At 46.6% G+C, this 23,466-nt stretch overlaps 1 protein-coding gene across 2 annotated transcripts in view; it reads left to right on the top strand.

Annotated features, from left to right (window-relative positions):
* Matn2 (matrilin 2) overlaps positions 1-23,466 on the top strand; it is a 114,243-nt gene that overhangs the window by 75,588 nt on the left and 15,189 nt on the right. For both annotated transcript variants that reach the window (XM_041637724.1, XM_041637723.1), the window contains exons 7-10: positions 9,639-9,761; positions 13,493-13,615; positions 15,510-15,632; positions 15,855-15,977. In XM_041637724.1, coding sequence (XP_041493658.1) covers positions 9,639-9,761; positions 13,493-13,615; positions 15,510-15,632; positions 15,855-15,977 — 492 coding nt within the window. The remainder of the gene's footprint in view (positions 1-9,638; positions 9,762-13,492; positions 13,616-15,509; positions 15,633-15,854; positions 15,978-23,466) is intronic.

Raw genomic sequence — 23,466 nt, 5'->3', positions numbered from 1 at the left:
CCTCAGCGTGGCTGTGGCTATCATTATAACAGGGCCTGAGGGTTATTTTCTCTGAAGCTTTGTGGCTTGTGGGCTCCAGCTCTGAGTCCACGTAAGGACCAGAGAATCGCTGAACTGAAAGAAATTGAATGTGGTTTCTTGGGGGTGGGGTGGGGATAGGTGAACCTTCGTCTTTTTAGTTCTGTTTGACTTTAGCTATATGCATAAATATTGAAATTGATTTGAACTCCTAAAATTAGAACAGAAATTCTACAAACTAAAGATGAACCCCAGTTTTAAAAACGATGCCAGAAGGATTCTTAAAGGTGCAAGGGTCTTCAGTACAGTGAAAGACCACGGGAGAGATGCATGCTTCAGAAGTCTTAGGGCCCCATGGCATTTTAATGAGGTTCAATAACAATTGAGAGTAAAATAAGAGTCAGACGGTGGCAGTGCACGCCTCTAATCCCAGTACTCGGGAGGCAGAGGCAGGTGGATCTCTGTGAGTTCGAGGCCAGCCTGATCTACAAATGGAGTTTCAGGACAGCCAGAGCCAGATCAATGACAAAATAGGATTTTAGTTTGTAAAAAGTTTGTGTGCCTTCCATCTTTTATAGGTACATCCAGTGTGTGCTTCTGAACATGTTTTCAAAAGCATCCTTCCTTTCAGTAAGTTCCTTAATATCAACAGCTTCAAACCCCAGGGTTGGGGCACGTTACATCCAAAACATGTTCTTGGAGCCCCAAATGAAGGAGGCACAGGCCATGGCTGGATTTTAAAGTGAGCTGTCATTCGCCACACGAATGGGTTTGCCTGGGAAGGAAAGCAGTGCTACAACAGCACCAGAAGGGCATTTAGACCTCCATGCCCAGCACACAGCTCATGCACAGTTCTTAGTCTGAGTAGAAAGGTTGAGTAGGCTGCTCTCCTCCCAGGCTCCCCTCCTCTCTGTACAAAACTTGAGCAGTTCTCAGCAAGACGCTGTCCACCTCTTCCCACCCCACGCCCGAGAAACCACATTCTGAACTATGAACAACAGTCAGGCTGTCGCTGCGGCTGGGAGCTGTGGCTGTTGGGCCCATGAGTCAGCATTCCCATCAAAGAGGGACCCTGTGCTCCTAGGTCAATTGCGGCATCTCTGCCTTTCCCCTGGGTACTCTTGGGGAAAACCTCATGCTGCAGTTTCCTCAACTGCAACAGGAGATGATAATCCACACTCTTGTCTCGAAGACTAAATGAGATCATCTGTAGAAGTGATTGATCAAATTGTCAGGTGCTAATTATGATTTCATGAACGATGGGTGATACTGGCATCTGGGAAGGGGGCTCAGTTGTTAAGGTGATTGCTGTGCCAGCAATGCAGTTTGAATCTCTGGGGGGCACACACTGAGGAGGTGGAAGCAGGAGGCTCCCTGAGGCTCACTGGCCAACCAGTCTAGATGGATGGGTGAACTACACATTCAAAGACCCTGACTCCAAAGAATCAGATGGACAGCAAATGAAGGAGATATATGATGTTGACCTCTGACCTCCAAACACAAGTACGTGCACACATTCATATACACATGTGCACACATGAACACATACACACTAACCCAAAAAATTTCAGTATAAGTGGGCATGTAACATATGTCCTGACTAAGCATAAAAGTACATACAAACTCAAGACTTTTCTGTTGAAAGTTGGTGGGAACCAAGTCCCACCACAGAGAGCAAGCAGCTGAGTCACTGTAACCCAGAGCACATGGTGTGACGCAGGCAGGCTGGACTAGGGCAGGTGTAACCCAGGCCCACATGTGACGCAGGCAGGCAGGACTAGGGCAGGTGGTAGCCGTGTCCTGTGATCAGAGGAGCGGGGGAACATACCTGCCTACTCTCAGAACTTCCTCCCTGGAGGAGTCCTGGCTCTCAATCCCACCCTGTTCTCCAAAACGGCACCATCTCCCACACTGCCTCAGCACGTCCCCTACGACTAGACCCTATTCTAGACCCTAGAGTGGTACAGACAAGGAACTTGGCCGTCAGATCATGAGGTAGAAACTGCCTTGTGGGAGCCTGAGAGAGGTCTGACTGGGAGTCAGGGCAGAACTCTTCCAGCTGGGAGGTCTCACCAGCTAGGCTGGGAGCCAGCAGCTCAGCTATCTTCAGACCGTGTTAGAGGCAAAACCGTGAAGCTGGCCAGTCCAGTGCGTGGGCAGAGAAGAATGCTCGGAAAGCTGTGGGGTCCAGGCCAGCACTAGGGAAAACTGCCCCCTAGAAAGGCCACATTCCCACCATCCTGGGGCGTGTACAGGAGCCAGATGGGAAAGCCGGCCATAGAGAAGAGATGCTCCAAGCTCTCAGAAAAGGGTAAGAGAAGTAAAGAGAAAGCCGGCCTGTGCAGATACAACCCTGGAGTCTCCTGTCTACAGCAGGACAGGAAAGAGCTGAGAGACAGCCAATGGCAAGGACAGAGACATGGGGGCCAGCCAGCCGGGCGGCTACCTTATTAGTACCTTTGATATGTCACAGTCCCAGCCTCCTGTAGCCGCTGCTGTGGTGGAAGAAAAAAAAAATCCAGTTCTTACACACTTCCAAAAGATGAGTAAAATTTAAAAAAAATTAATTTACATTTCAGTCCCTATTTTTAGAAGACTTATTGTCCTTTTTTAGAATATTTGTGTGTATATGGGAGATGGGGGTACTTAATGCCCACGTGAGCACAAGTGCCCGCAGAGCCCACAAGATGGTGTTGGATTCCATGGAGCTGGAATCATAGGGGTTTGTGAACCACTGCGTATAGCTGCTGGGAACCGAACTGGGTCCTCTGCCGAGTCAACTCTCTATTGTAGACCTGAAGTCACATCCAATTGGTAACTGTACACTTATTGTCTGTAGAAGGTACTGTAGCCAAGGCAGTACACCAAGCACAACCAATGTGTGCTTGAGACAAAATGTGCCATGTCCTGTGTAAATGTGCTTATGTTTGCCACCCAGACCCAAATAATCACACAAAAGTTATATTATAGCCGGGTGGTGGTGGTGCACGCCTTTAATCCCAGCACTTGGGAGGCAGAGGCAGGCAGATCTCTGTGAGTTCGAGACCAGCCTGGTCTACAAGAGCTAGTTCCAGGACAGGCTCCAAAACCACAGAGAAACCCTGTCTCGAAAAACCAAAAAAAAAAAAAAGTTATATACAACACTGTTTGGCCAATGACTTAGCTGTATTCCTAGCTAGCTCTTATATCTTAAATTAACCTATTTCTATTCATCTATACATCACCATGAGGCTGTGGCTTACTGATAATGTTCAAGCATCCTTCTCCTTCCGTGGCTGTATGAAGTCTCCTCAACTCTACTATTCTGTTGCTGTAATAAAACACCATGACCAAGGCAACTTTTAAAAGGAAACATTTCATGGGGACCTTGCTCACAGTTTCAGTGGATTCATCCATGATGATCTGTAGTAATAGGGCGGCGGGGCCGCGTCCCCAGCACCCTGGCCGCCTGCACGGCTAGCTTATGCCCGAAATAACAACACACAAACTGTATTCATTTAAACACTGCTTGGCCCATTCTCTTCTAGGCTAATTCTCACATATTAATTTAGCCCATTTCTAATCATCTGTGTATGGCACCCCAAGGTGCGCTTACCAGGAAGATTCTAGCCTATGTCCATCCTGGGTCGGAGCTTCATCCCGGGAGCGGGGCATGGCGTCTCTCTCAGGCATCTGCTCCCAAGAGGAGAGCTGTCGAGACTGACCTCACTTCCTCTTCCTCCCAGCGTTCTGTTCTGTTTACTCCTCCCACCTATCCTCTAACCAATAAAATGGGCCAAGGCAGTTCCTTTATTAGCCAATGACCTTCCTCCATCAATGATCATGGTGGGCAGAGTTGTGGGGGGTGTGAGATGCAGGCAGACATGGTGCCGGAACAATACCTGTTGGCAGCAGAGAAAGGACAAGACTGGACCTGGCATGGGCTTTTGAAACCTCAAAGCCCAGCCCCAATGGCACATCTCCCCCAACCAAGGCCACACCTTCTAGTCCTTCCCAAACAGTTCCACTAACTGGGGATCAAGCATTCAAATATACAAGCCTATAGAGACCATTCCCATTCAAACTACCCCAGGTCTCAAACTCACTTTGTGTGCATGCATAGCATAGGAGGTGGGGTGGGGTGACATGTCTGTGGGGGTGTGTATGTGCTGAGTTGATCTCCTGGAGCTGGAGTGACAGGTTGTTGAGACCCATCCAGCCTGGGTTCTGGAATCTCTGCAAGAGCAGCATGTTATCTTATCCACTGAGCATCTCTCCAGCCCCCCTTTGGATTTTTAATAGTGACATCTTTGGCTATATATAGTATATTCTTAGCCATGTTCACTGATTTTTGTTTTAAATCTCTGGATACCTCCTACACTGTTCTTTTTTCTATATTATTTATTATTTTCCATGGCAACTAGTTTTGTAATTATGAGCACATATATTTATTTCTTATTACAAAAGTAAAATAAGTTTATTGTAGACAACTGATTCTTACAGAAATGAAGTTATATAAAATAAAACCATTATACTCTATGAGCCAGAGACAAGTATCATTAATCACAGTGTGTTTCATTTCCTTCCAGACCTTAAATTTTAAAAATAGTATTACATTTATTTGTTTGGGCCTTTTAAGATTTACTTATATTGTGTAAAGGTGTTCTATCTGCATGCATGCCAGCATGTCAGAAGAGGGCAACAGATCTCATTATAGATGGCTGTGAGCCACCATGTCGTTGCTGGGAGTTGAACTCAGAATCTCTGAAGAGCAGCCAGTGCTCTTTTTTTTTTTTAATGTTTATTTATTTATTATGTGTACAGTATTCTGCTTGCAGCACCAGAAGAGGGCCCCAAATCTCACTACAAATGGTTTGGAGTCCCCATGTGGTTGCTGGGAATTGAACTCAGGACCTTTGGAAGAGCAGTCAGTGCTCTTAACCTCTGAGCCATCCCTCCAGCCCCCACCGTTGAGCCATCTCTCCAGCCTGTGTTTGTTTGTTTGTTTTGGTGTGTGTGTGTGTGTGTGTGTGTGTAGATATGTGTGTGTGCCAAGGTAAATATGTAGAGATCCAAGACAACTTTAAGGTGTCAGTGGATTCCAAGAATGGAGAACTTAGCAGTGTGTGTGTGTTTGTGTGTGTGTGTGTGTGTGTAGATATGTAGAGATCAAAGACAACTTTAAAGTGTCAGTGGATTCCAAGAATGGAGAACTTAGCAGCAAGTATCTTTATTTGTCTAGACATTTGCTGGCTCTAATTTTTTAAAATTTTTATTATGATGTGTGAATGCAGGGCTAAGTGTGCCATGGCATATAGTCACGGGACAACTTTATTAAGTTAGTTTTCTCCTTCCGCCTTTATTTGAAGTCTTAGTTACCATTCTATAGCTGTGAAGAGACACCGTGACCAAGGCAGCCCTTATAGAAGAGAGCATTTAACTGGGGGTTTGCTTACAATTCCAGAGGATTAGTCCATTAGCATCCATTAGCACTTCCCACAGTGGCAGGTGGGAAGCCAAGCTGCTGGAGAAGGAGCTGAGAGCTTTACATCATGATCCTCGGGCAGCAGGCAAGGAGAGAGACAATGGAATGGGCCTGATGTAGGCTTTTGAAACCTCAAAGTCCACAACCCAGTGACACACCTCCCTCCGACAAGGTCACACCTCCTCCAACAAGGTCACACCTTCTCCAACAAGGTCACACCTCCTCCAACAAGGTCACACCTTCTCCAACAAGGTCACACCTCCTCCAACAAGGTCACACCTCCTCCAACAGGTCCACACCTCCTCTAACAAGGTCACACCTTCTCTAGCAAGGTCCTCTGATTTCATCACACCTCCTGATTCCTTCTAGTCCTTCTGAAACAGTTCCACTCCCTAATGACTAAGCATTCAAATATGCGAGCCTCTGGGAGCTGTTCTCTGTCAAATCACCAAACACCGGCTCCAGAGATCAAACTCAGACCATCAGGCTTTTACGTGACCCATCTCAACAGCCTCCCCTTTTAAAGTGTACACGCACGGATATATTTTTATAGTGTTAGAACATATAATAACCATTGAATCTGGGGCATTTTAGCACATCATTTGCATGTTATAAAACATTTTAATGTCTGCATCATATTTTGTATATTACCTGGTATAATTTATTGAACAGGTTTTTGTGATACGTTTTTCACACCCATATGTATAAATCCTTTTTTTTTATGTTCTTAGGAACAAAATGCAAAACAATTTATGGAGTCAAAGATTATTGACATGTCATGCTGGATAGTTTTATGTCAACTTGACATAAGCTAAGGTCCTCTGAGAAATTTCAGTTAGGAAAATGCCTCCAGCTGGTCTATGGTGGCACACACTTTTAATCACAGCACTCAGGAGACAGAGGCAAGTAGATCTCTGCGAGTTCAAGGCCAGCCTGGTTGACGAGTGAGTTCAGGACAGTCAGGAATACACACAGAGAAACTCTGTCTTGAAAAACCAGAAAAAAAGAAAAGAAAATGTCTCCATAAGATGTGGCTGTAAGCAAACCTGTAGGCCATTTTCTTAATTAGTGGTTGATGAGGAAGGGCCCAGTTCATTGTGAGTGGTGCCATTCCTAGGTTGGTGGTCCTGGATTCTCTAAGTAAGCAGGCTGAGCAAGCCATAGGGAGCAAGCCAGAAAGCAACACTCCTCTGTGACTTCTGCATGGGCTTCTGCCTCAGTTGCCTGTCCTGTCTGAGTTCCTTCTTGACTTCCTTTGATGGACGAGGGTCATCTTTCTATCTGTTGATTTCATTGGTTAAGCAATAAAGAAACTGCTTGGCCCTCATAGGTTAAAACATAGGTGGGTGGAGTAAACAGAACAGAATGCTGGGAGAAAGAAGCTGAGTCAGGGAGTCGCCATGATTCTCCCACTCCAGACAGACGCAGGTTAAGATCATTCCTGGTAAGCCAGCTCGTGGGCTACACAGATTATAAGATATGGGCTAGTCCAGGTGCGAGAGTTAGCCGAGAAGAGGCTAGATAGAAATGGGCCAAGCAGTGTTTAAAAGAATACAATTTCCGTGTAATTATTTCGGGGCATAAGCTAAGCTAGCCATGTAGGCGGCCGGGGTGCTGGGGACGCAGCCCCGCCGCTCCTATTACAACATTCCTTCAGTGATGGGCTATGGTTTGGACGTGTAAACCACATAAATCCTTTCTTCCCCAAGTTGCTTTGGTCACAGTGTTTCATTACAGTAGTAGTAAATAAACCAAACCAAGACACATGTTAAGTCTTTTAATGTGTGTGCAAAATTAACTTCCAAAATTTTGTATTAATGTATGATCCACCACATATGTTATGAAGAGATGTGATTTTTGTTTGTTGTTTTGTTTTGAAACAAGGTCTCATCGTATAGCTCAGGCTTGCCTTGAATTGGTAATTTTTGTCTCACCCTCCTGAATGATGGGATTACAGGTGCATACCACTTTACCTGGTGAGAGGTTTTGGTTTGTTTTTTCATAACATACTAATCATCTAGGACAAGTTTCTTCTCGTTGTTGTAATTACCAAGTTTTTATTATTTTTTTATAAAACTGTCTAGTTATACATTCAATTTATCAAAATAAAACCTTGTAGATAAGTAGAAATAAATTAGGAAACAAAGCAAAAAGGCAATTAATAATGACCTAAGCAAGATCTGAACAAGAGCCACCCTATAGATGGGCTGATCTCATGAGGCCCCGCCCATTGACAAACAACCACAGGCAGTCACGGAATGGGAGAGTGGGACAGTAAGTCTACCTCAGGGAGAGCCCAATGGGTAATCTACCAAATGGTCAGTCCTGAAATCACACACGTGCAATGTGAAACAGAGTCAGCAGGGTGTGTGTGTGTGTGTGTGTGTGTGTGTGTGTGTGTGTGTATTAAATAAAAAGTATGCGTATATGTTTTACACACACATATATGTGTGTTAAAGATATACATATACATACGTATATGTTAAAGATCTATACATATTGTTAAAGGAGAAGTATGTATATTGTATCACATATATAACATATATGTTAAACAAATGTATATAAAGAAAAGAGAACTTAAATTTAACAGGGAGGGAAGTGGGAGTGAGAAGGGTTGGAAGGAGGAAAGAAAAAGGAGGATGATATAATTATTTTAATTTTAAAAATTAAAAACAAGAAAATGCTAGCACTCAAGAGGCAGAGGCAGGTGGATTTCTGTGATTTCAAAGGCAGTTTGGTCTACAAGGTGAGTTCCAGAACAGCCAGAGCTACATAGTGAGATCCTGTCTCAAATAAAAAAGAAAGAAAGAAAATTGTTAAATTTCTTACCAGACTAGCTAGGAGAAAAAGGAGGGAGCAGACACAAATCCCCCCAAAATATTAAGAATGTGGAAATCACTATTGGTCCATTGAAAGGAAAAATATTACCACACACAAAATGCCAATAGCTTGTATGATATGGACAAATCCTTTGAACAAAACAAACAACTACAGTTTACTCCAGAAGAAATAGGCAATCTGATTAGTCATGTCTCTTAAATCAGTTTAACTTACAACTTAAATCTATACATCGAGAAATCTTTAGACCTATTTGACTTAACCACTAAGCCTACCAAGAATTTGAGCAATAACTATTGCTAATTCTATACAAGTGACTCCTCAATATAAATGATAAATGTATTTCAGTTCATTCCTAAGTCAGCATTACCCTAATGCTCAAACCAGAATAAGCTGTAAGAAAATTTTACATACAAATGTCTTTGCTTTTAGCAATCAGGTCAACAATATACAAAAAGAGCAATGCATCATAACCTTGTGGGATTTAGCCCAGGAATTCAAGGTTGGCTTTAATACTCAAAACTCAATCAATGCAATGTACAATATTAACATGCTAAAGGAAACCATATAAGCCATTTTATTATTGTAGAAAGGGGCACAAATAGTATATGATACTCAGTTGTGATTAATAAAAATCTTTCTGTGAACTAAAAGTGGAGGTAACTGCATCAGCGATTAAGTGCACTGAAAACGAAGCTAAATATGACCCAGTGCATAAAGCACTGGCTGCTGGGTGTTGGGACCAGAGTTCAGAACTCCAGTACCAACCTAAATGCCATTCTTACCCAACACAATTTTTTCTTTTATATTTTGTTTTTGAGATGAACTTGAATTCACAGAGATCTGCCTGCCTGTGCTTCCCAAGGATTGGGAATAAAGGTGTGCACCACCACACCCAGCCCCCAATGCAGATTGAATTTCAGTGGCTTTTACAAGAAGCAACTGGTATATAAATATTTTGTGAAATAAAAACATCAAGCCTGGTGTGGTGGTGCTCATCTTTAATCCCAGCACTTGGGAGGCAGAGGATCTCTGTGAGTTCAAGGCCAGCTTGGTCTATCTAGAGCATGGGCTCCAGGACAGTCAGAGCTACCCAGAGAAACTCTGTCTCCAAAAACCAAAAAACAAATGCGAAAAGATATTTGAGACGAGGACATAATAAAGACATGGAAATGGCTTTTTGAAGAGGGCTCTTCTGGACCTGAACCTTGAGGCCCATATTTTACACACTTGGGGAAAATGGGGGCCGAGAATCCTTGTTTTCATGGCTAGTCATATTGACTTATTCATGATTCCTAGGACCTTGCTTTCTTTCCAGAGATAGACTACTGTGCCTTGTCTAACCACGGATGTCAGCACGAGTGTGTTAATGCCCAGAAGTCCGCTTTCTGCCGCTGCTTGAAGGGCTTCATGCTGAATCCAGACGGGAAAACCTGCCGAAGTAAGTGCCCATGCACCATGTTCCTTTCCACCAAAACGCTTCTCCTCTTGGCAGACCCTTAGCTCACTATGTTTGCAGTGGACACTGGTGTTCGTTAACGTTCTCTGCTCCTATTTTCCTGTGGCCACTAGAACCTATTGTGGGATGTTTTCCTAGAGACTGAATAGACTGGCTCTGGTCACGAGATTTGTTTAGCAACTCTGTCTGTGCTGAAGCGTCTTCTTGAAATGGGGGTGGGTTAGGGTTTGTGGAATTTTGAGGGAGGAAAAAAGGCACAGAGATGGGACGTTAAAGGAGCTGCTAAGTGTGGGGACATTAAAGTTCTGGATTCTCTGATAGGAAGGAAGAAGGAGAGTAATTCCCTAGGTCATTGCAGCCACACTCAAGGAAAGCAGGGCATCAGCAGGATGGGGTGAGGACTCAGATGCTTGCCACAAGCACTGGTGAGATGTACCATGAACCTCTCTGAAAACACTATGAGCCATGTGTGAAACTGACTCTAAACAGATCACATTCTGTTCATGGCACAGACTAAGTTCTACATGCGTCCTAATAAGTACCAAACTTTGTGTATCCACTGCCAAGCCTGGAGACAAACCCTTGAAACAGCCAAGTGTTAAATAATAGCCTCAATGGAGAGCACTCAGAACATGAAGACAATTAGACCACACACGCCCAGTGGTATGTGTGAGGCCAACTTCAGGGCCTAGCCACTCCCCTGTGTGCTACAGACACCTTTTCTCAGGGATGAATGTTTGGGGGACTGAGTGCACCGTGGGAAATCAGTAACAGGGGATGAGGGTGCTTAGGGAAATAGTTAGATCTGGTTCAGCACAGAGGCATCATGGTAGCATGCTTGGTGTGTTACTAATGGAGAACAAGTGGACAAGTCAGGCATGTAGCCTTGATGGAGCTCTTGCTTGAGATTCTGAATCTCCTGCCAGACCTCAAGGATTTCCTTCACCTTTGCCACCCCTCCACACTCCACCCGAGAGGCACCTGAGGAAGAGAAGGCTCCAAGGACAGGCATTGCCCCAAGATGGGCTGTTTAGTAGACTGTGACTTCTGCCAGGGTCCCTCAAGCTCATCCGTGTTTATCTGATGGTTATCATGATGATGTTTATCTGACAGCTCCGTTTCCTGTGCAGCCAGGGGCCCTGGTTGCTTTTTTAATCCAGGAGAACTAGACCTTTTCATCAGAGCTGGCGTCCTCATCCGCCCATCTCTCAATCTTCCTCCTCGTCATTACATTTTCCGTTGTCTTTGCCGCGAGCCCTGGCCTGGACCTCTGAGGTCGGTCTGTCAGAGCCACCCTGGCTTAAAGCTTGCACTCAGTCTTCCATTATAGCAGGCAGCTGGGAGTGGGAGGGAGCACTCGTGGTCTCTAGAGCATTACATGGCAGAGGGAAGCAAAGTGTCTGGCTTAAAATCTGAGATTTGTAATTAGGAATCTCAGATCTCCCAAGTGTTCTGGGTCCTCCAGACACTGAGCCATTTACATGAAACAGGAGGCTGGTGGCTGTTTTCAAATCTAATTAAAAACAAATGTGTTTCGAGAGTACTCAATATCATCCAATTAAAATGGGGAAAGTAGTTCAGGGCAGCGTCATCCTGAAGGAAAGCCCTTGGCCAGGACTCAGTCTCCCTTGTCACCTCCCCCTGGACAGTGAGTGCTGTCGTCGGTCAAACACTGACCACAAAGGTGGTGATGCAAAGCCTGGAACCCCAGCAGACTCTGAGGCTGAGTCGATGACAGATGTAGTCCAGGGGGTGGACTTGAAGATTCTGGACTCTAGTGCTCAGGTTGGGGCTCATCATAGCTGAAACAGCATCCTTAAAAGTGGCGTGAACTCCCCCGTTGTTCTGAGCTCCGAGTCATGAGGTCCCATCCGAGCACAGCCATTCACACCAGCGATGTCACTTCGGACTGACTCCTTTTACTTCTCTGAACCTGGACTTCCTAAATGAAGAGTTTGGACTCTCCGCTTCAACATTCTTAACCTTTCCAGATTTTTTGGAATTTCTTCTCTGGCCATTCATCTGACATCATAACTTGATATGCAGGATTGGTGGTCATCATTCATGGTTTCAGTACGGACTTCACAGCCAGCTTCCAACTTTATGAACTAACACGTAACAAGGACAGTTATTATCTAACAATTCTGACATCTGACTTTGGCATACCTCTGTTTAAAACCTTTTTTATGTATTGATATATATATTGTATAAATTTACCATATTGCAGTGTACATTTCTACCTCTGATTAAGATACTTATATATTATTTATGTATTGATATATATTTACCATATTGCATTGTATATTTGTACATTGTTTTTATTTGGAGGTCATATTGTCCTCATTCATTGCACAGTTGTTTATTGTCTTAGTCTTTAAGTTAGATAGGTACTGAGAATTATATAGATCAATAGTCGTCTAAGTTTGTCAATTATAATTAGACTAATCAGGTTCTTTAGATACATAGAGATTATATTCAGTATAGATAGTTAATCTTCAACCTCTTCAAAGAGCTGTAAAAAATGGCCTTTAATCTAACTCAGAGTTTCGTGGTAGTGAGACACAATTGCTCCTGGCAACACCGATCTATTCCCGAGAGAATGTTGAGCACCAAAGACACTCCACCTGGAGCCTTTCTTCTTGGCAGAACTGGCCTTTGGGCAAAGAAATGCCCATGCCTCAACCACTGACAGAGATACAGAGTATCCGTACATGGGTAAAACAGGGCTGTCATATCCTGCCAAGACAGGGTAAGATAGTTTTGAAAAGTTTCTTGCCTTTGAAAATGGTCTGTCAGTTATGTTAGGCCGTAGCCAAAATTGGTTGCTTCAACGCTACAAACGTGACCTTGGGTGATTGCCCAGGTAGCTAGTTGTCTCTGTGATTTGTTGCATAACATTATTTCCCTTCTCAGATCTTCAATGGGGTTGATGACTTGGCCAAGTTATTTATTATACAAGACTTAAGCTAGTTAGAATAGGATATTTGTACTTATTGTATATAACTTCGTAGTAGGTTTAGAACTCTCATACTTAAACAAAAGGGGGAGGTGTTGCGGGAGATCCTTCCGCTCCTTCAGCCAATAGCTGCTGAGATACCAGCCCATTGAGGCGTGGTCTCTCTTTCTTTAAAAAAGCAGCAACTGCCCTCACTTGCGCTCTCCTGGCTTCCTGGCTTCCAGCGAGTAGGCTCCCTTCCTGATTGCGCAGAGGGCTGTTTTCGGGGACAGTGATCTGTAAGTTTTTCCCCTCTAAATAAATAACCTCTCTATTGGTCATAATTCCAAACTGGTGTGGGATTGTTTGTGACATACGCCTTCACCGGATGAAGTTGCATCTGTGCCTGGTCCACTTACCCTGTTCCCCAGTTTGTGGCGTGACCAGCAGTGGAGTGTGTAGGAGGAGGCCTCAATAACCTCACTTCGTTTTGATACTTGATTGTATCTTTGGTGTCTAATGTTCCTGGTTCCTCTCTGTTGTGTTGCCAGAGCACAAACCCTGAAGGCAGGGCTATGGCAATGCTCACATTGGCATCTACACTTCTAACTTAGGGCCTGGCCCTTGCCTGGTAAGTGACTGAAGAAAGAAGGATAATTCCTGGCTTGCCTCAGCAAGCAGCACCCACCAGCTGTCTCCATGGGGGCTGTGGGAACCCTGGAGTCCACCCTAATCTCCTCACAGCATCTGAAGGAGGGTGTTCACTTTCTCCCCTCAGGGATCAACTACTGTGCACTAAACAAGCCAGGCTGTGAACACGAGTGTGTCAACACAGAGGAAGGCCACTACTGCCGCTGCCGTCGGGGCTATACCCTGGACTCCAATGGCAAGACCTGCAGCCGTGAGTGTGTCCGGGGTGGGTGCTGATGGGGTGGGGTCCATGCGCAGTCCTTTGGGCTCTTAGCAGCCATACCCTTCTATAGCTTCAGGGTTTCCTGCATTTTATAACCCATCCAGTGGTACCGTTAGTACTACCCGCGTCAAAGGTTGAGCTGTAATAATGAAGAGAATCCATATGGGGGACAGGGAGATTGTTTTTCTTTCAGCTTAGCACTTGCACCTGAATCTACTCATATTTTAACCACTGAGTTCTGCACCCCATAGTCAGCGCCCCACCCCTCAGACCATGGCCTGGCGGGATTTCAGGTCCCACCGGCACTGGCTGGGCTGCTGTTGTGGCCGCCAAATGTAGGTTTTAGCTAAGTCTCTATTCTGTTTACCAATAAAGAAGTCAGATGTTAGGGTGAAAACTTGATAGCTCAGAGAAGCTGAGACGTAACTCACCAACTTTCCCAAGCCAAAAAAAAAAAAAAAACAACCTATAAACAAACAAACAAAAAAACCACAAATCTCACAAATCTCTAAGTCCTTCCCTATGCCTTTGCTCTCTCTATGGCTAATTCTTGTCCACTCCATCCCCCATCCAAGTTTAATTTTATTAACACAGTCTCAGAGTTTCACGTGTGATCAAATATCTTGCAACACCTTGCGAAGTCTAGAAGAGCCCAGAAGAGATGGGGGTCTTCCTCTGTTCAAACTTTCAGAATGCTTAAACCAAGCTATTTCCATCCAGAAGCTCCCAGGGAAATAAAATCCACGCCGTTCTCAGGCGTGATGACACAGCGTTCTGAGCGCTCACATGGCAGGCACAGTTGCGAGCACCTCCAACATCCTAGCTCTCACACGCCTCCCGACAATTTAAATGGCAGAATCAGGATGTGAGCGTGGGTTGGTGGCTCCTGAGATGCTGTAAGTGTTTTTGGGGTGTGTCTACCGATGGATTGTTCCAGAAGCTGCTGGTCCTTCAGCCACACAAGAATGAAAAGGCTTACTTCAGTGGGCCATCATGAAGTCTTCAGTGTCTGTCCAGGTGATGGAGGGTGCCCTTTCTCCGTTCAGTAAATCTGGGAGGCAGCCCAAGGGGCTCTCTATGGGAGCGTCCACCCCAGCTATGTATTTCCAGGTCCCTGTCCAAGGACCAGCTGTGTGGGGTTTGGGTGCCAGAAGGGGCCACACAAGCAGCAAGGCTTTTGTTTACTGTCTGAATCTGGATGTCCTGATCAAGAGAATTTTTAAAAAATCACTTTTTTTCTTTTTCAAATAAAAATAAATTACACAATGATTCTTTCTGAGCACTACTTAGTAATAATAACAACCATTCGTTAAACAGTTGCTGTATGCCAGCCGCTGTTTGGAGGGCTTCAGCTGTATCTAGTTTGCTTCTCTGTTGCTCTGATAAATGCGTGACCAAGAGCAACCTGTGGAGGAAAGGGTTTATTTCCACTTACACCCCCATGTTACAGTTAATGACTGAGGGAAGTCAAGGCAAGAGCTGAGGCGGAGGCCACAGAAGAATGCTGTGTGCTGGCTTGCATCCAGTTCATATTCAGCTCATGATCCTACACCACTCAGGACCACCTTCCCTGGGTGGACATTATTCACGGTGGATTGTGATCAATCAACAATCAAGAACATACCACACATGCCCACGGGCCAATTTGGTGGAGGCAATTCCTCAAATGAGGGTTCCTCTCCCCCAGTGACTCTAGGTTTGTGTCAAGTCCATTGGAGCTGGCTATGACATGGAGCAAGGCTGATTTCCCGGCAAGTCCAGTTGTATGAGGTAGAGTGGACCCTTCCCTGTGGCTGCTGTGGTCACCAGGAAGGCTTTGGCTGACAGTCAGGCATTGGCACCTCAGTCCCTTTATGTTCTCCTGTGTTTGTGACTAATGCAGGGGTGGACCACTGTGCACAGCAAGACCACGGCTGTGAGCAGCTATGTCTGAACACGGAGGAATCCTTTGTCTGCCAGTGCTCGGAAGGCTTCCTCATCAATGATGACCTCAAGACCTGCTCCAGTGAGTCCCCTTCCACCTCTCCACTAGGGAAGGGTTTATCACAAGAGGGAAGTGTACGGACAATGCATGTTCTCCTCTGCCCTCCAGGGAGACTATGGGGAATTCTGCAGGGGACCAGTGCTTTTAATAGCCATAAATGTGAACTGTTACTTAATTTCCATCGCAGCTCAGAGGCCTTGCGGACGGAGGCCCCAGGGATCTCACGTGGCTTTGGTTTTACAGGGGCGGATTACTGCTTGCTGAGTGACCACGGTTGCGAATATTCCTGCGTCAACACAGACAAGTCCTTTGCCTGTCAATGTCCTGAGGATCACGTGCTCCGCAGCGACGGGAAGACCTGTGCAAGTAAGTGTGATCGATCACGTGTGAGATCCTGGGACAGACAGGACTCAGCACAGGCTCTTGTAGGAGCCAGTGGACGGTGACCATTCATACCTGAGTGTGTCCGCTCAGGCTTGACTGGGGCCCTGGTTATATGTGTGCCTGCATCTCAAAGCCAGACTTTCTTTCCCATGCTCCCGGAAATGGTTTATGCGGTCTCCACACCCTGCCTCACCACCATTATGAAACACGCCCTCACTCTTGGCCTGTGGCTGTGGTATGAGTTGTGATTTGGCCATACTTAGATTTATGTTCGAATTTGGTTGCCATTATGACACATCTGAGACGCGAAAGTTTTCCAAGGCAATTATGTCGACAGGAAGGATTAATGCCTTTCTCAGGGACGTGGACTGGTCATAGAGAATGGATTCTTGTAAAGTGGGATCCGTCCCTCGGTCTCCACCTCTTTTGTTCATAATTCCTCATCTTTGGGCTGTTCCCACCGCAAGATGAAGCAGAATAAAGCCCCAACATCTTAAACTTCTGCTCTTCTTTGTCATTCTATCCACGTATTGTGAACAGGACCGCAGAGAACACACACTCTCAGATACACTCCACACCCAGCCAGTCACGCCCGTGACCAACAATACAGAAACTTGACAATTGCCAGCTGGCTGCATGCCAGGCCAGGCTGAGCACTGTGCGAAGCACATGCCGTCACACTCCAGCAACAGATGGACAGATGGACAGATGGAATAACTTCAGCTCAGACTCAGGAAAGTAGGGGCTCTCTCTCTGTGAGACCCCAGTTACTTCTGAGCGGGAGATGTCTGAGAAATCCTTGTCTTCTCTCTCACCTCTCAGCACAAGGCCAGATCAGCAGTGACAATGTCTAGGTAAAAGTCTCCTTGTAGCCGGCTCTAACGCCCATCTCCATTAAAAAAAAAAAAAAAAAAACACAACCAAAACTCCAGGCTCCGTCGTCTCTCCCACTCAAGAAAGCCGTTGTGCTTTCTGCCCTGCGTTCCTATTTCCAGCTGGACTGAGATCAAAGACTAAGAACCGTTTGAGAGAAAGTGTCAAATTGGAAGCAAAGACCATACTTTACTTTCGCTGGCTACTGCCTTTCTGGTTATAGGACCAAATTCCTTGGCCACCGATACAGCTGTAGGTCCGGTACTCATGCTGGGTCCACCTTTTTGTATCTTCATCTGCTCACATGGGCGGATGAGCTGTCTGCACAGATGTGCAGCAATGGCTGGTGCTTCTTGTGAGAAAATATTTTCCCAGTTTGGGATGGATTCTTGGATCTTGGCAAGACCGTGTTCCAGCTTGCTTGTGGATCCCTGCCCAGTGGCTCACACGGTGCTGCTGCAGCCAACTCTAATAGGGCCTGGGCGCTGGGGGTGTGGAAAAGGGTAAGTTAAATACCATCTATACTTGCCTGCCTGCCAGAGTCAGATGGGAGGGGATTATGGATGTAATTCCCCATCGTCTTAGATTCCTCATGCCCCGTCTTTGTTCTCTTCAGTCTGACAATCAAGAGCTGAGAGGGAGATAATTGTAGGACTTCTAAAATCCTCTCACAGAATCTGAAACCCTTGCCGACCCTCCATTCATTCTCTGGCCCCTCTCCTAATCAGAGTTTTGCATTCACCATCTTTAAATGCCGCCTGCTTTCTCATTTAAAGAGTCAACTTTGTGACTAAAGGCGTAGTGTCATCGTCTGTATGAGTGAAAGTCCAGCAACTGGAAGGGAACTTTGTGTCGTCTGGTTGGGTGGTTATGAGGACATGCGAGGTACTCAGATGGGCTGGAACTTAACTCGGATGGACACAGGACAGACATGTATATCCCGCCAGAGCTGTTCCCCTCACTGAAGACTTTCTGTCTGCTCTCCAGTGATTCAGTACAGCTGCTCCATCCCGTAATCATGGCCTAGGTTTCGAGTGTGGTCATAACTAAGAGCAGTTGGGATGAGTGTTCCCCTGCCCCATGCCAGATGACACACAGCCAGATAACATGACTGTACCTTTTCAGTTAAAGCCTGGTGGACAAGGGATGGGGGCCAGCTGGGGTCTGCTAGGCCTTCACCAATAGATGAGGGTTTCCTTGACAACAGGTGATCTGAAGAGCCCTTCACTCGTTCTCGGAGTTGCCTGAAGTGTAGAGAGCCAAAGTCCAAGTTTCTGGGCCCCAGGGACCAAGTAGACACTAGAGTGAAGTCATCTGTCTTGGTCCTCTGTTCCGGCTGTAGTGGGTACTGGAGTGAGGCCGTCCTCTCCTGGTCCTCTGTTCCAGCTGTAGTGGGTACTGGAGTGAAGATGTCCTCTCCTCTCTGTCCTCTGATGCCGGTTCTAGCTGTATAGATTGGGAGTGGGCTGGGGGAGGGAGGAGGTGTCCTCTTCCAGCTGCAGCTTAGGGCTCTCTTTTCCTCACTAGAAGTTTCTTTTAAAAGCAGCTCGTGCAAGATCAACACAGTGCCAGACAAGACTCCATAGGCCCACTGTGCAGGAAGTGCACAGTCTGCTGTCTGCAAGTCCTTCGGAGTCAGAGGTCAGGTGTCATCTGGAGTCAGGGTTCCCAGGGCCCGGCCTTGCAGAGTGATGGGGTAGTGGATGGAATGGGTAGGGAATGAACAGACTAGCTCACTCTCCTTTGTCTCTGACTCCTGATGCAGGCTCCACCTCAGGCTCAGTCACCTTAAGGGCTCCCTACTACCTCCCAGAAAAGATTCCAACAACAATCCTTGATTCTGAAAGCCTTTTTTTCCACCTGTGAAGGCCTTTCCTGGGATGTCCTCATAGCTCCCTGGATGTCAGCTAAAACAGTCCCTGACCAAACACTATCCTCTCTCCCTTGAGGACAGCCTCCCTGCACACAGAAACCCAGCCTGTCACCAGAAGCAGCCTTATGGAAACTTCCGACTCTCTGACCAACGGGTGCCGAGTTCCTCCTCCCACCCCCTGGACACCTGTGCCCAGGCGTGAAAGGGAACAGGTAGAATATAGAGTATGGAGCTGGGCTCCAAAGCCTTCCTGTGTGTCTGATCGCTCACCTTCAACCTGGGAACAGTTATTTCTGTCTTTCAGAGCCCCTGTGTGGCACAGGAACCTATATTCATAGACATGTTTTGAGAACTTAGACTCCATGTCAGTTCTCACTCCTCAGCTTCAGATTCTTTACCAAGAGGTCCAAAGGGAGCTCCGTGTAATTGCTGCCTGGAGACCCATCTCCCAGGGACAGGCCCAGGCACACTCTCCTTGCAGGGCTCAGAGACACCCTACTGTGGAAGCTGGCAAGCTCAGTGGTCTATCCATCGCCCTAGGATAAGCCTAGGAGGACACTGTTTGGATAGAAGCCATACTCTTAAACCTCAGGGATCCAGTTGGCCACACTTCCAGACTAGGTACCACAGGCTGATCTAAAAAGGCCCCTTCAGCCCCAAAGTCCTAACTCTCCATCCTGCCCCCAGTGTTTAAGTCTGCTTAGATACAGACTCTGTATTGTTTCCTAACCACAGAAATGTCTTTCTCATAGTCCTGGAAGCTAGAAGTCTGATGCCAGCATGGAAATGCTCTGGGGAGGGCTTGCCCCCACTGACGACTGTGTCCTCTCATGGAGGGAGAGAGATGAAGACAGGGAACGAATGACTGAGCTCTTTGGTATCTTTTTAAATAAATAAAAACACTAGCCTGGGGCTGGCAAGATAACTCAGTATAGTGCCTGCCATGCGAGCCTGGTGAGCTGCTTGATCCCTAGAATGCACAGAGATAGAGGGGGGAAACTGACTCCAGAGGGAGAACCAGACCTGGGGTTGCTATCTGTCTTTGCTGCTGAAGTCTGAGTACCCTGGACATATCACCCCATAATTCCCGCAACCGCCATACCACATGCAAGACTCACCTGGTATATAACTTAGTTGTGGGAAACGCAGTTCCAGGACCCCAAAACCTGAGCTATACTGTGAAACTTCGAGCCATCCTGGCCGCAGATGGCAGACCCCATTCACAAGGCTTTAGTTAAATGTGTGACCTGCCTCCCCCCATGTGAACAGAAAATAGAAAGACATTTCTTTTCTTCTTAAACTTCTTTTTTTAAAGATTTATTTACTTATTTTATTTATATGACGCTCTATATGCATATACAATTTTATGCCAGAAGAGGACATCAGATCCCACTAGATGGTTGTGAGACACCATGTGGGTGCTGGGAATTGAACTCTGGACCTCTGGAAGGGCAGCCACTCTTAACCACTGAGCCATCTCTCCATCCCCAAGAATGTGTGACTTGGTTTCCATCTGGAGTCATTTCTGGCTTGAAGAACTCATTTGACTTCAAGCTTGCCTGCTCTGCTTTTTCTTGTTTCCCTGAGGGCTGTGAGAGACTTCTGAGTTAGCCCGTGAGAAAAGAACACTCTGTCTAGTAGACTGGATGCTGCTGATGACAAACCTCAGGAACCCCAAGATAGAAACTAAGGCTGCTCCTAAGCAGCAAGCGCATGCTAGTTAGGAGGCTGCTCACTCAAGGACAGGGATGGTCTTGTGATTAGACACTGCCCGCCTGTGCTGTGCTTCATTCTGCTTCTATACATAAGCCAGTTCTGAAATAAACTCTGGGCCACTTGGCTGTTTCGGCATGACCAGACAGACCTCCCGATTCTGTCCTGTCTTCTGTTTCTTTCATCCAGCTTTCCTTTGGTCTTGAGGATCCCCTATCCAGGAACCCCAGCTGACTTTGCAGGAGTGGGTTCCTACACAAGAAGGCATTTATTTGAATGGGGGATGCTTTGTTCTGAGACGTCTAAGCCTTCCACCCCATTCTACGTCAGCACTGATTAATAACTGAGTCTGACTCATCCCCTTCCCTGGGCTGGAGTCTCAATGCTTGCTTAAGAACTTAATCTTGGGGCTGGAGAGATGACTCAAAGGTTAAGAGCGTTGCCTGCTCTTCCAAAGGTCCTGAGTTCAATTCCCAGCAACCACATGGTGGCTCACAACCATCTGTAATGGGGTCTGGTGCCCTCCTCTGGCCTGCAGGCATACACACAGACAGAATGTTGTATACATAATAAATAAATATTTAAAAAAAGGAACTTAATCTTTCACATCTTTGCATATAGTTTGTCAGGTGCTGGTAGCTCCTGGGATTGAACTAATTCAGTGTTTGCCCCATCAGTGGTTAACTTTTCTCTGGAGGAGATATTTAAGATGTGTCACCCAATCTGGGTGGTGACCACCGGCAGAACCGCCATGAGAGCATGGAGTTCAGGGAAAGATGTTTAATCCCATGCTAGAGACTCTGTCAGGGGAGACAGCCACAGGTGCAGCACAAGAGCTTCCCAGACGTGGTCCACAGCCTGTGCAGGTCCACCATCTGGAGAGGCCATGGGGAGGTCAGAACACTGGGTGCCAGAGGAGCCGCAGGAGCAGGTGGGACTGTCACCTGTGGCACAGAGAGGTGACAAACTTTGTGGAGTCTACCTTGAGAAAATCGTTCCTTTGTCTTCCAAGAATCTAGCCAGACTGATTAGCCCCATGGAGCTGGGATGACCAGGAAACACAGCGGGGATAGATCTGTGACCTACCTGGGTCAGTACAGCCAAGACAAGTCACATCTACAGGTTAGGGAGCCTTGAGAGCATCACTTCTTCTTGCTGGCCATCAGTGCCCGCCCCTCTAAGGTGGAGTTGGACCAGCGTTTTTCCAGTGTCCTTTCCAGTCTCCAAATATAGATAGTAGTGGGCACAGGTCATCAGTCTGCAAATGCTTGCTAGCCAAGTACAGTCAAGGTGCACGCAGCTTCCCCAGGCTGGTGGTTACTCTAGTGCAGAGTCAGAGATGGTGGTGGTGGCTGCTTTCCTTTCTTCAGGAGGCTCTGAAGCACATTCCCACCGTGAAGTGTCATCAGCTCTGGGAGAAGCAGAGGCCAAGTTGGTTTCCAAAGTGGAAGCACCAGAGCCTGTGGGCAGGAAGTGAGTTCTGTACACATTGACCATCCACACATGCTTGCTAAGCCAGCTGTGCAGACTCCAAAGTCTGCATCTCAGGTCTGATGTCGAAGTACCCTTCAGATCTCCAGCTCCTGTCATCTTGGTTGACTCTAACGTACTTTGCTTTCTTGGGCTGGATCTGCTCCCTGTTGGCAGCTTTCCTCAGCAGTGACCCACTTCCCCCAACAAGGCCACACCTTCCAATCCTTTTAAATAGTGCCACTCCTTGCTAACTAAGTGTTCAGATCTATGAGCCTATGGGGGCCGTTCTTATTCAAACCACCACAATTACCTCTGGAAGGTCCTCGTTCTTTTCATAGCTGTGTACTGTTCCCTTGCATTTGGCCTGTCCCATTTCTAAACATTTTAGTTGACTCCTGCTTTTCACCCTTACAAACAGTGAAGCAGTCAATGACTTGAAAGTACATTCCTTTACACGGTACAAGGACACCTGCAGAAGGGAGTCCCTAAGTGAAGCTAAAGTGTGAAAGGTGCATTCTGTAGCATTGTGGACACTGCCCAGCACCCTCTGTAGGCAGGTTTGCCCTTTAGTACAGCGGACTTCGGTCTTGGAGCAGTCAGCTGCAGAAGCCTCCTAGGACTGACTGGGAAGATGCCCCGGGGGTGAGCAGAAGAAAAGATAAGCTTGAAAGCTCCATTACCTTAAAGCCCACAATAACAGTTCCAGGAGAACTGAGGAGCTGGGCCCGGAGCTCCTGGCACGGCATATAGCCAAGGCTGAGGGACGTGACCCTGTGGGCACGGGTGCCTTCAGATAAAGAACAGTGCCACCTGACAGGCACAGGCTTGGGACACTGGGGCTCAGTAGGCTATATCTCCATTGAGGAAGCCCCTGTAATCTTCACGAGACGAGCTTGAGCTGTAGCTGGTGGGGCAGGGCTGGGCTGGGGAGTCCCAGAGAGAAGAATGTGCTCAGAGGGTTTGCTCTGCATCGGGGTTGGCAAAAGTGTCCTGAGAGACCTTCTGCTGTTTTATTACCTTGGAAATTGGAGTATTATAAATTCATGGTGAAGGAGGGGAAACGTTGCCCTCTGTGGCAGCCAGCTGTTGGTGCTCTGGATCACTTAGTGGTACTTTTAACAATGTGACGAACTAGTCCAGCCGCAGGGAAATGTTCTGCATGAGTAATGAGTCCAGAGTGTGCCTAGAGGAGAAAGTCACGCTTAGAGCAAACCGGAGTGCCCAACTCTGCTTAGAGTCTCCTCTGCAGTTAAAATTCCAGCTAACATCATTTCCCCATCGTTCAAAGCTTCGGGCAGTGTTCCTGCCCAAAGACATGCAAGGCTCCCCCCATGTCTGAAAGCTTAGCAGATGGCAATGCTGTGTGTCGTTGGGGAAAGTCACAGGCTTCATTACCGAAAAATAACATCTTTCATCTGGTTCTTCCACTGACTAGCAAGTGGTCTTGGCAAGCTGTAATCAGTTTTCCTCAAGCATAGTTTCTCCTGCCAGCTGATGAGGATAACACTTAACTAGCCTGCAGGGTAGTTCTGAGGACTC

Source organism: Microtus oregoni, unplaced genomic scaffold (assembly GCF_018167655.1).
Source record: "Microtus oregoni isolate MIOR12 unplaced genomic scaffold, Mior012 000053F_ref0000044, whole genome shotgun sequence".
In the NCBI taxonomy this organism is placed as follows: Eukaryota; Metazoa; Chordata; class Mammalia; order Rodentia; family Cricetidae; genus Microtus; species Microtus oregoni.
This window is presented reverse-complemented; position numbering and strand designations above follow the sequence as displayed.